Source organism: Trichomonas vaginalis, chromosome III, assembly GCF_026262505.1.
Source record: "Trichomonas vaginalis G3 chromosome III, whole genome shotgun sequence".
NCBI lineage: Eukaryota > Parabasalia > Trichomonadida > Trichomonadidae > Trichomonas > Trichomonas vaginalis.
In genome coordinates this window covers 22,815,261-22,828,978 of record NC_067205.1, presented here as the reverse complement: position 1 = coordinate 22,828,978, position 13,718 = coordinate 22,815,261, and the positions used below count along the sequence as shown (strand labels likewise).

General features: G+C 34.1%; 8 protein-coding genes and 1 pseudogene across 9 annotated transcripts, besides 3 other annotated features; 7 read left to right on the top strand and 2 right to left on the bottom strand.

Annotated features, from left to right (window-relative positions):
- Positions 1–340: 340 nt before the first annotated feature.
- Positions 341–2,233: a mobile genetic element.
- TVAGG3_0747200 (MULE transposase domain-containing protein) lies at positions 430–1,185 on the bottom strand (the record flags this gene model as incomplete). Its single annotated transcript, XM_001319852.1, has 1 exon — positions 430–1,185. The coding sequence occupies one exon, from the start codon at positions 1,183–1,185 to the stop codon at positions 430–432; it is 756 nt and encodes a 251-aa protein (XP_001319887.1).
- Positions 2,234–4,558: 2,325 nt separating the features above from the next.
- TVAGG3_0747180 (uncharacterized protein) lies at positions 4,559–4,960 on the top strand (the record flags this gene model as incomplete). Its single annotated transcript, XM_051245061.1, has 1 exon — positions 4,559–4,960. One exon carries the CDS (start codon positions 4,559–4,561, stop codon positions 4,958–4,960), a length of 402 nt encoding a protein of 133 aa, XP_051091648.1.
- Positions 4,961–4,979: 19 nt separating this feature from the next.
- Positions 4,980–5,144, top strand: TVAGG3_0747170 (uncharacterized protein; the record flags this gene model as incomplete). Its single annotated transcript, XM_001319853.1, has 1 exon — positions 4,980–5,144. The coding sequence occupies one exon, from the start codon at positions 4,980–4,982 to the stop codon at positions 5,142–5,144; it is 165 nt and encodes a 54-aa protein (XP_001319888.1).
- Positions 5,145–5,523: 379 nt separating this feature from the next.
- Positions 5,524–5,748, top strand: TVAGG3_0747160 (phage tail repeat-like family; the record flags this gene model as incomplete). The annotated part of the gene is made up of 1 exon (XM_051245060.1): positions 5,524–5,748. The coding sequence occupies one exon, from the start codon at positions 5,524–5,526 to the stop codon at positions 5,746–5,748; it is 225 nt and encodes a 74-aa protein (XP_051091647.1).
- Positions 5,749–5,793: 45 nt separating this feature from the next.
- On the top strand, positions 5,794–7,932 carry TVAGG3_0747150 (DNA/RNA polymerases family; the record flags this gene model as incomplete). Its single annotated transcript, XM_051245059.1, has 1 exon — positions 5,794–7,932. One exon carries the CDS (start codon positions 5,794–5,796, stop codon positions 7,930–7,932), a length of 2,139 nt encoding a protein of 712 aa, XP_051091646.1.
- A 45-nt stretch (positions 7,933–7,977) lies between these two features.
- TVAGG3_0747140 lies at positions 7,978–8,561 on the top strand (annotated as a pseudogene). The gene has a single exon. A coding segment is annotated over exon 1 (584 nt).
- A 25-nt stretch (positions 8,562–8,586) lies between these two features.
- Positions 8,587–9,447, top strand: TVAGG3_0747130 (uncharacterized protein; the record flags this gene model as incomplete). Its single annotated transcript, XM_051245058.1, has 1 exon — positions 8,587–9,447. One exon carries the CDS (start codon positions 8,587–8,589, stop codon positions 9,445–9,447), a length of 861 nt encoding a protein of 286 aa, XP_051091645.1.
- A 114-nt stretch (positions 9,448–9,561) lies between these two features.
- Positions 9,562–9,927, bottom strand: TVAGG3_0747120 (uncharacterized protein; the record flags this gene model as incomplete). Its single annotated transcript, XM_051245057.1, has 1 exon — positions 9,562–9,927. The coding sequence occupies one exon, from the start codon at positions 9,925–9,927 to the stop codon at positions 9,562–9,564; it is 366 nt and encodes a 121-aa protein (XP_051091644.1).
- Positions 9,928–11,445: 1,518 nt separating this feature from the next.
- Positions 11,446–11,847, top strand: TVAGG3_0747110 (uncharacterized protein; the record flags this gene model as incomplete). Its single annotated transcript, XM_051245056.1, has 1 exon — positions 11,446–11,847. One exon carries the CDS (start codon positions 11,446–11,448, stop codon positions 11,845–11,847), a length of 402 nt encoding a protein of 133 aa, XP_051091643.1.
- A 709-nt stretch (positions 11,848–12,556) lies between these two features.
- Positions 12,557–12,763: a mobile genetic element.
- Positions 12,764–13,374: 611 nt separating this feature from the next.
- Positions 13,375–13,718: part of a mobile genetic element that runs on past the window's edge.

Genomic DNA, 13,718 nt, shown 5'->3' with positions numbered 1-13,718 from the left:
AAAAAGTTCCATATTCTTATCAAAATGTTACAATTTTCAAACAAATTTCAAGAAATACTCTCAAAAAAGCATTCAAAGAAATCGGTGGTACACTAAAAATTAAAAGTGGTCCTCTACAAGAGGAATTAACTCCAGAATTAATTTTGAAGGTTCAGAATTCTTATGAAAATTACAAATGTGGGGTTCAAAAATTGTATTGGACTCTCAATATGAATCCAAAACAATTTCAAATCAGTTACAATGCAGTTATTAAGGCAGCAAAATTTCTGGGAATTTACAAAGAAAAAGATAAAAGTAATCCAAAAGCATATTATGTGGATTATGAAGCAATTCTTCCAAAGAGTGTGGGACAAACTATCCAGTGTCACTTTTTTATTAACCTTATTTTAAAAAATTAATAAAATAATAATAAAAAATTATTTGAATCTTTTACATTAATTGTTTCTTTTTTAAAAGTACCTTTAAAGTACAATAAACAAGATTTGAATCTATTGATCCTTGTTGCAAACTTGAATATATTGCTTCAAGCATTTTCAAACATTCGACTTTTTTGTTTTCCAATATTTGTTCATGGTCATTAGCTTTTCGTAATATACGAACAACTTTATCACTATTGATTAATTGAACTTTAAATTTAATCAATAATGCTGGAACAACCGTTGTGTATAATTCAACAACAAAATCGTCTAATCGAATATTCCTTCTCTCTGGGAAATAAGAATGCTTGAGAACTTTGAAATGTGACTCACTGACGTTATTAGTCGCGTCACCTCCGTTGCGATAGCGCTTATTCCAACGATCTAAATGATGCCTCCATTGCCTATCGAAGTACTTTTGGGCTTTCGGTTCAGTGGAAAGAATTTCAAGAATTCGATCATAAACTGCATCTATGTCTGCAGCTTCTTCTTGAGTGAGGTGCTCTGGAACTTCTTCACTTGTTTCAAACGTTTCTTCTTCTGGAATAAATTCAGAATCGTTTGGATCATCAGAAGATTCTCGTGGTAAAAAGATTTGAGAAGGTTGAAATTCATTTTCGATGAATTCTTCTTCATATTGTTCCTCTTCTTCAATTTCTTCTGCTTGAAGTAAGTGAGATTGAGCTGGTTCCTCTCTAGGATTTTCTTCTTCTTGGTTCTGTTCTTCCTCGGGAGATTCTTCTTTAGTATCGAATACTAATAATTTCATTAGATTATAAAATTCTTCAAAATTGTCTCGTGATTTAAACTTATCCGCTTTTCTTAATATGGCGCGAAGGACATGCACGCCACACCAAAGAATATGACAGTTTGGAATACCTCGCTCAATTGCCTCGGCTATTTGTGGGGCGCAGTCCATACTTATCATCTCGGGTTCTCTATTAATATATTGAAAATAACGACAAACACAATATTGAATATTTTCGCTTGTGTCAGGAGAAATAAAGAAATACAAAAAAGGAAAAACAATAGTATGTTCTGTTTTTCCTGTGAGTGCATATAATGGAATGTTGGCCCTTAGAAGTTTATACGTTGAATCGATGTGAAACGTAGAAATTTGGTGACCAAGGGCCTTCGCTTCGAAAGGTGCATATAAAAAAACTAGTTTTCCCGGCTCAGAGATAAATTCAATTAAATCTTCTGGACAACTTTCTTGAACAGATTCGACAAAGATAGCTAAAGAAACTTTTTCATCCGAACTAAAGCGTTTGGAAACAATTTCAGCTCTTTGAGCAAATTTACGTAATGCATCTGGACCTTGTGCAAATATTGAAAGTAACTCCTCGTCTGTATATGAAATATTTAAGTCTTGGAAACACTTAAGTTGAGCTGTAGCATGATTCATATTGTTTTCAAAGTAATGTTTAAGATAATTTCTGACAAATAATGAGGATATTGTTTTTGTTGATTTCGGAGGTGCAGAATGATCATGAGAGTCAGAGTGGATTAGTAGTTCATATTTATCTTGATCTATTATCCGGACTTTGAATTTAGCTTGACATTGTGGATACTTACATTTGTATTCGATCGTGGAGTATTCTTTCCTGCATTTTTGAGAGTAGCCCATGCTAGCTTTTATCTCTTCTTGGATACCAAACTGGAGGAGCTCCATAGTGTTGAATATCACGGGCTCCATACAACAAATTGAATAAGGTATTTCAAAATTTGAAGGAAATGGTCCATCATTGAATGTAGTGGCCGGGAATTGAATGACATACAGATAGTTTGAGGAAATTTGTTATAAATTATAATATAATATATTAACCAAATACCAAGTCTTAAGGAAATATTAGAGACAAAAGCAAATAAGACTCATACACATTCTATATCTGATATTACAAACTTACAAGAAACCTTAAACAAGAAAAGTGACGTTGGACATACACATACCATTGCAAATATTACAAACTTACAAGAAACCTTAAACAGGAAAAGTGACGTTGGACATACACATACCATTGCAAATATCACAAACTTACAACTAACTTTAAACAGGAAAAGTGACGTTGGACATACACATACATCTTCTGAAATAACAGACTTAAACGTTAGCCTTGAAAATAAAGCAGATAAAACATATGTCAATGAAATATACCAAAGTTTGATAGGAACAAAAAATATTGAAACTATTGTTGGTGACTTTTCTGTCAATGAAGAAAATAAATATTTTAGATGGCAGTTGGTACATTCCTTAGAAAATGGTACACGGTATAAACTCATTCCGAAAAATAACAATGAAATGTATGTAAGCTATAAAAAGAATGATGGTACACAAGTTAAAGTTCCATTAGACAACAACTGCTACTTAAACTTATATGGAGACGAACAAAAGAAATATTTAAGAGTTTATGAAATGGTGGATATGATATTACCTGACCCAGCTCCGGCACCACATTATTATGACTATGGAGATGACGACAGAACACCACATGTAGATGAACAAAAGCTAACATTATATTTAGATTATTATAGATATAAAAGATATAATGCAATAGAAAAAACGAGAATAGTATATTATTATACAGATGACAGAAATAAATATTATAGTCAAGACTTTACTTACCCTGAAAACATAAGATTATATTATAAAAAATATTCTGACACAAACCAGAAGAAACCAGAAATAGTTGCACTATATTTTAAGTTCAAAAGAGACAATCCTATAATATCTCATATGTTTGATTTAATGAACCCAGTAGGTTCTATTTATACATCTATGGATGCAAGAGGTCCTCAAGTAATGTTTGGTGTTGGTGCATGGGAACAAATAGTCGACAGGTTTTTGTATTGTGCAAACTCTTCAAAGGAAACAGGTGGAAGTAAAACGATTTCAGGTGAAAATTTACCTGCACACAGTCATTACATAGATTTAAGTACATCTCAAGCAGGTTGGCATAGTCATAGATATTGGGATTGGTCAGGAATGACAAAAGGTAAAGGATATGATGTTAAAAAGGACGTTAAGTTTGCTATAAATTGTTACTGGAATAACACGCAGGGAGAAGGAAACCATACACATTTCGTTTCAGGATATACGCAAACAACGGGACAAAGTAAAGAATACATGCCACCTTACATGACAGTTGACGCATGGTATAGAATTGCTTAGTCGTCATTTTCAACTTCTTTAGCATATTCGTCAGGAGTTGTCTTATATTTGTTAGGAACTGTCTTTGAAAGTATACCACCTTGAACTCTGACAAGTTTGAAACGAGGTCTGACAATAGTAGTTTTATCTTCTGCTTGCAGTGTGTACATTTTGCCATGTTTGCCTAAAACTTCATAATATTCTCTTGTATACTTTCTTCTATTTTTACGAACACGAATGTGAGTACCTGTCGAGTTCCCATTGTTGTCATAGTCAATAGTATTTTCATATGGGTCGCGTTTAGGTATTTCTATTTTTACTTTGTCACCTTTCTGAAGTTTGAAGCCCGGCATTCTTTATTGTTTGTCTCTTTTGACTAAATTATTAAATATATAGTCTTTCTCTAAGTCAGGGTTGTTTTTCATTTCTTCGGGGGAGTGGTTTCCCAAACCTTTTTGTTTACGGTTATTGTAAATATTTAAAACTTGTCTCATCTTTGCCTGGGAGAAGTGTCTATATTTGTCGTCATATGACATTTCATTTGCTTCACCACCATGTGGTTGGTTTAAGTCTCTTAACATTTTTATACAACCGTCAATGACACCAAGAGCAGAATGGTTTTGGTCGACAATGAAATATTGGTTTACATTTTTTGAACGCAGATAGTTTTTTACATCATCTGATTTGAAAGAACTTTCACAGTCAGATGTCAGTTTTGTTGGATGGTATTTGTCAACGAATATTGTCAAAGCAGTTTTCACATCTAAAATATTTTTGGACCATAATGGTATGGCTTCACAGTATCTTGTGTTTTGACCAACAAATATTAACCAGTATGGAGGTCCATCTGTTCTAACTCTCGGAATGTTTTCCAAGATATCCATAAACCAAGCATTTGGTGTTGAACTAAAGATTTTTATCATGAGTGCTTTCTTTGTCGCTTTAGAAACATAGGGGTCCTTGTTCGGATTCGTCATTTTTTACCCTATAAGAAATGGGTTTATTTGGCGCATTAGCAGGAGTCGCATCTAGATTTTTACCCGCAGTGGGAACAATAGCCAGAGGTGCATTTGGAATTGGAAGGAAGATTTTGAGTACATTAGGTATACTGAAAGACAAAGCTCAGCCTATTATACAAACTGTACAGAAAGGTTGGGATGTAGCACGAGATGCAACAAATCTTATTCCAAATCCTGAAACAAGAGGAAAAGTTCAAGGATGGATGGACAATGTAGGAAGACAAGCAGGAAACTATTATAACAAAGCAAATGACTACTATAACCAAGCAGGACACTATATGGACCAAGGTGAAAGATTCTTTAACAGAGGATATAACCATGCACAACAGTGGGTAAACAATAACCAACCTCAACCGCCTCAAACGTGGAGAATGTAAAGTTTTTAACTAGGATGAAATGAACAATGCAGCATTGAGACAAATGAGTTCAAGATGGATTTGTCGGCTTCCAGCATTTAAACCGATACCATATAGTCAGGCTCAGCATGTGAAACTGAATGATATTATTAAAGGAACCATCCCACCTCCACAACAACAACCAGTTGAAAACAAACCAAACTAAAATTTTTTACTGAGATGAAATGACCGAAGAAGTTGAAACGGTAGATTTGACACCACAAACAAAAAGTTCAGAACCATTGTCAAAACCTGTCAAAGAACTTACAGATGAAGAGAAAAATTCAATAATAGAAAGTGCCAGGTCTGGAAATACAAACCCTAACTATAAAGTCACTTTTCATAGAAATGGAACGGCTAGTATCTCAAAAAAGAAACAGACTCTCACAAATAAAATATTGAAGTCTGAAGGAGCTTTCGAGACAACAGATGGAAAAGTTTACTTCACTGACCAACAGTTCATTATAGAACATCTCATTGACTTAGAGTCGAAATATTCTAAACTTTACAGCAAACACAAAAAGTTGAAAGGAAAACAAAAACAAATGGCATATGATATTTATGAAGATGTTGACGACACAACTGTTCCTGCAAGTGAAGTAAAGTCAGAGGAACCGAAAAGTGACGAAAAACTGATAGAAGAAGAAAAACAAAAAACTGAAGATAAACCAAAACCAAAGTTTAGTTTCCAAACTAAACCAAGTCAACCTTCATTAGCTGGTATGGGTTGGCGTCAAAGACTTATGGCAGCAGGCGGTTATGTAAAGTAAAGAAAAAAATATTTTTTTATTTTTATAAAAATGCCCCCATATAGAATGGACAGAAAGTCTGCTAGAATAAAAGCAGAGTTGCAAAGATATGGTTGGAGAGTTTCGAAGAAGTTTAAATATAAGAAAGGAAGACCCATAAAAGTCTATGACAAATTGGCAGGTCTTACCTACGAATTAGATTTGGAAACAGCACGTGCCAATTATCCAAACAGACTAGAGAGGTTAGAAGAAGAACGTCTTATGGACATGCCTTTCGATGTTAGTGAACCTCAAGTTGAAGGACACGACGGCTTTGCCAGATTCTACTGGAAACATGACGAACAATTGCATCCTTTGAGAAGGAAAAAAGGAAAAGGTGAAGACGCACATGCTCCCATGGAAAGAACAAGATATGCATATGAAAAGTATCGTGAAGTTAGAAGTCAAATTACATCTGGTCGAACCTTTACAGTAAACTTTGACGAAGGAAAGAACAAAGAAGGCTTCATGGGTGTACATGCTGCCATACAAGACGGAAATAAGAAAGGACACAATCTCAGATTGATCATAACAGATTTGGATGGTCACATTTACTATGCACATGGCAATGAACAAACAGCCGCAAAACTTCTTGACGCTTTCAAGACTACAAAGAGAGAACAAATGGTTGGCTCCGACTCAGACATTTTTAATGCAATTGAAGGAATTGCAAGTGTCAAGTTCGAATGGTCCCAACCTAACCCTCAAGCAGTCAGACAACATGCTGGATACTTCCCGTTCATAAATAAGTCTGATATTGACTTGACAAGGTATGGAATTTACAATTCAATTGAAACAATTGTCAACGAACCTTGCATTCTTACATGTCTCAGGAACTCTGGTCTTGTTACAGATGAGAAGATGAAGTATCTTGAGTCATGTGTGAAGACAAGGTACATTCTCAGAGGTCAATTGGCAAAAATTGCACCGTTGGCAAATGTCAATATCCGAGTCAACATACCTACAGCTAAAGGTTCTTCACATGACGACTATGTTGTTGACAAAGACTTACCATGGTTGAAGATTGTAATTGTCCACAACCACTTCATATTGAACGAAAGTCTTACAAACCCATTCTTTGGTAAAAGTAAGTGCAACATTGTCAGAGCTGTAAACATTCTTTTCGAGAAAGGTTTGTTGGAACCAATTCCAGATGACAAGCTGACAGAAACTTTTGTACCAAAAGACGAAACAAGCTTTTCATTGTTAGCAAGACCAAAAGTTGTTCCAGACAAAGTTCTAGTACAAAAGAAGTACACAGTTCCACAAGGAGTTGGTATGTTCGGATACCAACCTGAACCAGAAGAACTTCCAATGAGGTTGCAAGAACTTCAAGATGCTATAAACAAACTTCCATTGAGACATCCAATTGACGTCAAATTGTATTGGAGAGCATCTGAGTTAGGTCAGAAGGTTTTATATGAAACAGGTTGCTTCGACGATGTTTATGAGATAACAGGAGAAGTTTCTCAGAAGATAAGAGACTCACTTGAATTTCCACAAACTGGACCAATTGGTTGCGACAAGTTCGACTCAGATGAAAAGATATACTATGTCGACCTTAACGCTGCATACATGAGGTTTGTCCAATATATTCCGACTGGAATTCCAAACGAAGATGGTGAGTTCCCGGGAAGGAACTATACAGTTGGAAAAGTCATACAACAACTGTATGATATTAGGAAAGCTTCAAACCCCAAACTTGCAATGACACTCAAATTGCTTATGAATTCGACATGGGGATATTCCATTAAGAAACCTCAAGAGATGAAGAGTAAACATTATGAGAAGGTCGACAACTTTGTTGAAAGGTTTTCTCCTTTTGTTTTGAAGTACGAATTCACTCAAGGTCAAAGTGGCTTAGTAACCACATTAAAACCTATTGTCGAACATTGGTCTTACCCTCAGTTCGCAAAGGCAGTCCTTGACGAGTACAACAAATTCTTCTCCGAAGTCAAATCGAAAGTCAAGGTTTACTATGAGAACATTGACGCACTCATGACGAACGAAGAAGGCTATAACAAACTCATTGAAATGGGAATGGTCGGTGAAAAGATGGGTCAATTCAAATTGGACAAAATTTTCACCGAAGTTCATGTCCTCTCCAAGCGTAAGTACTGGGGTGTTAAAGAAGATGGTGAAATAGTTAAACATTGCATGAAATAAAAAAATTATTTTTAAAAAAGTGACATTTTTTTTATTTTATTTGAAATGTACGCTGAGTTTGTTGGAGAAGACCGTTGGGAAACTTGTTTGTTAGATGAGAAATATGAAATTCACTGTTGTGAGTCATTTGAAGTCAGAAACAAAAAGACAAAAAGAGTTTTAAGCGAATGGGAGCGAAATGACGGATATGCTATTATGAAGATGGATGGAAAACACTATCTTAAACATGTTGTCATTGCAACTCATTTTATACTGAATCCTAACAATTTACCTTTTGTAGACCATATAAACCATATAAGAAACGACAATAGACTTGAAAACTTACGTTGGGTCACTCGTTCTGAAAACAATAAGAACAAAGGCAAATTTGGAGATATTGTATTCGAATTTGTCGACGAACTAGAAGATGAAACAATTGAAATTACAGACTATGGCAAGCATACGTTTGAGTTTTACTACTATAGCGAAGAACAAGGCTCTTTCTACTTTATACCGGCGTAAACTATAGGAAATTACAAGTATATTTTACTAAGGCGGGCTATGCTTATGTAAACACTAGAGATACAGATGGAAAATACGTTCAAATACTTCTTAACAAATTCAAGAAGCTATATGGCATACCATTTTAAAACAATATATTTTTACATATATTAAATGCTTCAGGTTGAAAAACAAAGAACAAAAGTAGCAGATACAAAACCGTTAGACTATATCTTTACAAATGCTGGTAGGACTATTTCAGATGAAGAAATTTCATCCCGAGCATACAGGTTTGACTATCCAATTCGTTGGCTTCAAAGTCCTTCAGATGCAAAGGCAATAGGATTTAGAAGAGTTTTGTTTTCAAATAGAACTAACGCATTTATGTTCGCAGTATATTTTCATGGGCAGTATAAAGGTTCTGATGGTCTAATAGACAAATTTGACGAAATGAGAATCTTTACAGTTCGTTCAGACGAAAGTCTTGAGAAAACTCTAGATGACTTTCAAACTCAAATGAACAAATATTATTGGGAATTTCAAGAAAAATACGACTCTTTACTAAATGGAACATACTATCTGAAACTAGAATATGACAAGATGAACTCCACCGTTTCATTTCAAAAGATTGAAATTAACCCTCCAAGAGATACAGAGTTTTTATTTTGGGAAGTAGACAAACGTTCTTGGGCACAATTTCTTCGGTTACTAAACCAGAACGAACCATTACCACCAGATGGTCCATTTAAATTTATACTTCCACCAGCAGATTTGATGGTTTATAGAAACGTGTTTGACCCTCAAAGTGTTATGTGTCATGCAACTTTCAGTTCAAGCAACAATAGTTTTCTATGTATTGGTAAGGACCTTTATGACTTTGCTTCTAAATTCTACGAACCACCTAGTAACAGTTTCTCTGACTTTCAAGTTTGGTTCACAACAAATGGTATGCAACATATTATTCCATTGTACTATGACTTTTATCTCGAATTGTCTTTCATATATAACTACGGAAAAGTGCTGAAAAAGTATTGAATGTGAAGATATTAGAAAATAACATTTTTTCTAACATCGTAGAAAACTCATGAAAACAATTTATTTTTGACACTTTCACAAAAAACATTAAAAAAGTGAGTTAAAATGAGATGTTTACTGAACTGGTTGGATGTCGCCTTCTGAGGTTATGTAGAACGGCTGACCCGAGAAGTGGAACAGTGCTCTGAGAATTTGTATAATTCGTGGAATTGGACTCTCTCTGTTTGGAAGTTGTATCCATGGGCGCTTTGCAAAGAACTTGAGAAGAGCTTCTTTCTTCATCTCCTTTATGTCGTCTACAGGAGTGTTTTCTGGTATTTGAATTGGAATTCCGGTTTCAATTTCGATTTTCAGCGCACCTCTTCCAAACAACCAGAAGCCGAGGGACTTGTTGGCTTTGTCCTTGCCCAAGTATTGCTTAACAACTTCATTTATCTCTATAAGGTAAATTGCCTCATCTAATGGCTCGATGTTGTCCATTGTTCTGTTTCAGAACTAGCCTTGTACTTTTTCAGAACAATACTTGTACTGTTTCAGAACAATACTTGTACTTTTTCAGAACAATACTTGTACTGTTTCAGAACAATACTTGTACTTTTTCAGAACAATACTTGTACTTTTTCAGAACAATACTTGTACTTTTTCAGAACAAGACTTGCACTGCTTCAGAACAAATTTCCCGTAAAAGCTCTCAATTTGTGAGAAAAATTTTCTGTTTCAGAACAATACTTGTACTTTTTCAGAACAATACTTGTACTTTTTCAGAACAATACTTGTACTTTTTCAGAACAAGACTTGCACTGCTTCAGAACAAATTTCCCGTAAAAGCTCTCAATTTGTGAGAAAAATTTTCTGTTTCAGAACAATACTTGTACTTTTTCAGAACAATACTTGTACTTTTTCAGAACAATACTTGTACTTTTTCAGAACAAGACTTGCACTGCTTCAGAACAAATTTCCCGTAAAAGCTCTCAATTTGTGAGAAAAATTTTCTGTTTCAGAACAATACTTGTACTTTTTCAGAACAATACTTGTACTTTTTCAGAACAATACTTGTACTTTTTCAGAACAAGACTTGCACTGCTTCAGAACAAATTTCCCGTAAAAGCTCTCAATTTGTGAGAAAAATTTTCTGTTTCAGAACAATACTTGTACTTTTTCAGAACAATACTTGTACTTTTTCAGAACAATACTTGTACTTTTTCAGAACAATACTTGTACTTTTTCAGAACAAGACTTGCACTGCTTCAGAACAATATTTGTACTGTTTCAAGACAATGTCCGACGTCAGTCAGTAAATTTTATCGTCCAACTTTACAAATGTAAACTCCTATCGTTCTATTTTCTTCACTAGGGTCTAACACCAAAGTAACCTATGTACATGAAATTTCACTGCATAAAAGGAAAAAACTTGCGCGAATTGGGATTTGAACTGAGGTCTTCGACGCCTGTAACGAGGTAGCCCATACCACTGAGCTATGAGCCGCTTGCATATTTTTAAGTAAAATATAGTATATTTGTCATACAGTGAAGGATGACCAAACTTTAAAAAAATAAAGTTAGTTTTTTATAAAATATTTTTTTATCCGGAATATAAAGACAGATATGTCAACAACAGAGAACACAACAACAGTTATAGTCCATGAAGCTATAAATGAAGAATATGAATGCATACAATATAACAAACAATTGTGTCTAATTCGTTCGGTCAAAGACGATATGTACCAAATGCAAAGTATTTTGACGGCTTGTTTTTCTCCAGATACCAAACATACAGACGATTGGTTCAAAAACCAAAGCACACAAGAACTTTTGAGCGAAGCACAGCGAGACCGACTTTTTTCGGGGTCGCCTAAAACTCATGAAAATCGTAAAAATTTGCCAAATGGTTTGAGAGGTTGGTATGTACATAGACTATTAGTAAATGCAGTTGCAATGTGGGCTTCACCACGTTATGCTTGGAATATTTACAAACTTCTTGACGATTTACATACAGAAATGAGAAAAGAGATGGAAAACAAGCTTGAAGCAAAAGACAAAAGCATTCAGAAAAGAATACCACGTTCGGTACCAAAAGGAAAGGAAAAGAACTATAAGTATATGATTTATACTGAAGATATGGAAGACAGTGACATGGTTATGTTGCATTTAGTCAGAAGAAACAACAAAAGCTTTTACGACCTTGCTAAGATTTACAAATCTGACAGAAATTGGTTCTATCGCGAAAACTTACCGATTTCAATGACTCCAAATGAAGATGTGAAACAAATAGTTCAAGATACGTTACCTCAAACACACTATGATATTAAAGGTTGTACAATTTTTACCTTCAAAGAAGATTTGCCATTGTTAAAGGAAAAAATAACAGAGTATTTTGACAACTTCAAACAAGTAGAGTAAATGAACTCTTTATTTTTCAAGCTTGACTTTTTACAATTTGATATCTCATACCGAAATGGCTCGCCAAAAAGGTGACATTTTTGGCGCCAATAATTTGATTTTTCTGATTCTTTCTATTTAGATATATTTATTTAATATTCATATTCCTTTATATTGCCTCATATTATTTCCCATTTTTAATCATATTATACAAATCTTTAATAATTTTTAATGTTTTGAGCTTCAAAATCTTGTTCTAACTATTTTCATTCATATATCCTAGAAAAAATTAAAAAGTTTTTTAGAAATAAAAATGTTTGTATGTAAAGTATTGAAAATATTCTAGATGAGAAGACATTCTCCAGAAGAGATTGATATTGATTGGCTTTGTGAAGCCATCACAAAATCAAATAATGGAGTTAAGTTAACTGATATTTGCGCGAAAGCTAAAATAAATCATGAAGGCAGAGTTATATATAATCATATTATCTTAAAGTATTCCTAGAAATTTCCAAAATTAACCGAAATATAACTGTACAGAATTACTATTTTCGAGATAAAATTCATATGGAAATACTAATTCATAACGCTTTATGTTATATAAAATTTAATTTATAAAAATTTCAAAAAAAAATCAAATTTAACACAATGAATATAACTGCAATCGAGGTTTTTGACGATTGATTCTTACGAGAAGTTTTCCAAACTTTGAGTTAATGTCTTGCCATTAACTCAAAGTTTGGAAGTCTAATAAGGGGAATTGTAGGCTATGAGGTACTGATTATATATCAGTGCCTCATAGCCTGCAATTCCCATTAGAAATCGGAGAAACTTTGTCCGCATAACTTATGATGCGGACAATGTTTCTCCCATTTCTACTTAGAATGAAAGGGCAAGAGGTATATAGGTACACTATATATCTCTTGCCCTTTCCTTCTTACCTAAAGACTTCCAATCTTATTTTTTTCCAATTTTTCCCCTAAATTTAAATCTTATATAATATAAATAAAATGCATAATATCAATCACAAAAATTAATGTTTATTTTTTTAATTAAAATTGCCGCGCAAATTAAGGTTTTCTGTCACTTTTTTGTTAGCCATTTCGGTACGAAACAACTTTTTACAATTTGAACTTTGTTCGCGTAGATATGAATTCTGAAAGAAGTATGAGGGTCTTGTATGACTTTATACTTCTCCCAGAGTTCATGTCTGTCAAACTTACCTGCCATGGACTCTTTCATAAGTTCCATGAAATCGTCTTCGGACAATCCGGGGAAAAGTATAATGTCAGTAAGTATTCTCTTTACATCCTTACTTAAACTCTTGGCTGTCTGTACACATATTACGACTGAAATGTTAAAGTGCCTAAGTTTCTTAAGAATTCGACACATATCTTGTTCTCTATTCTTAAGCAAAGGATGAGATGCAAAGTCGTCTAAGATAAGAAGACACCTATGAGGGTAAGTCTTCCAATCGTAAGATTGTAATTTCTTCGAAATGTATTCTATCTCTTTCTCTTTGTTTCTGAAGTGTTTCTTCTCTAATATAGTTAGTATGGTTATCTTGGGTACTGTGGCACTGCGTTCCACCTTACCCAATATAACCTTAAATATTTACAAAACCAGTAACGTATATTTTACAACACAAAACGACAACACTCACTTAACCTTAAATATTTACAAAGCCGCCAACCACTTCACCTCACCAACATTTTCGCTAACGACTTCACTAATGAAAAAATAAACGTTCTCACTAACGTTCCCACTAATGTTCTCATTTACAAAAGTATTGCAGCGCTTCCCATTGCTGTGCTTCACATAACAGCTCATAATCTTCTGACTCACTTTCTTCTTCATATAGGTCAAAATCACTGTCATAGTTTATACCTGTA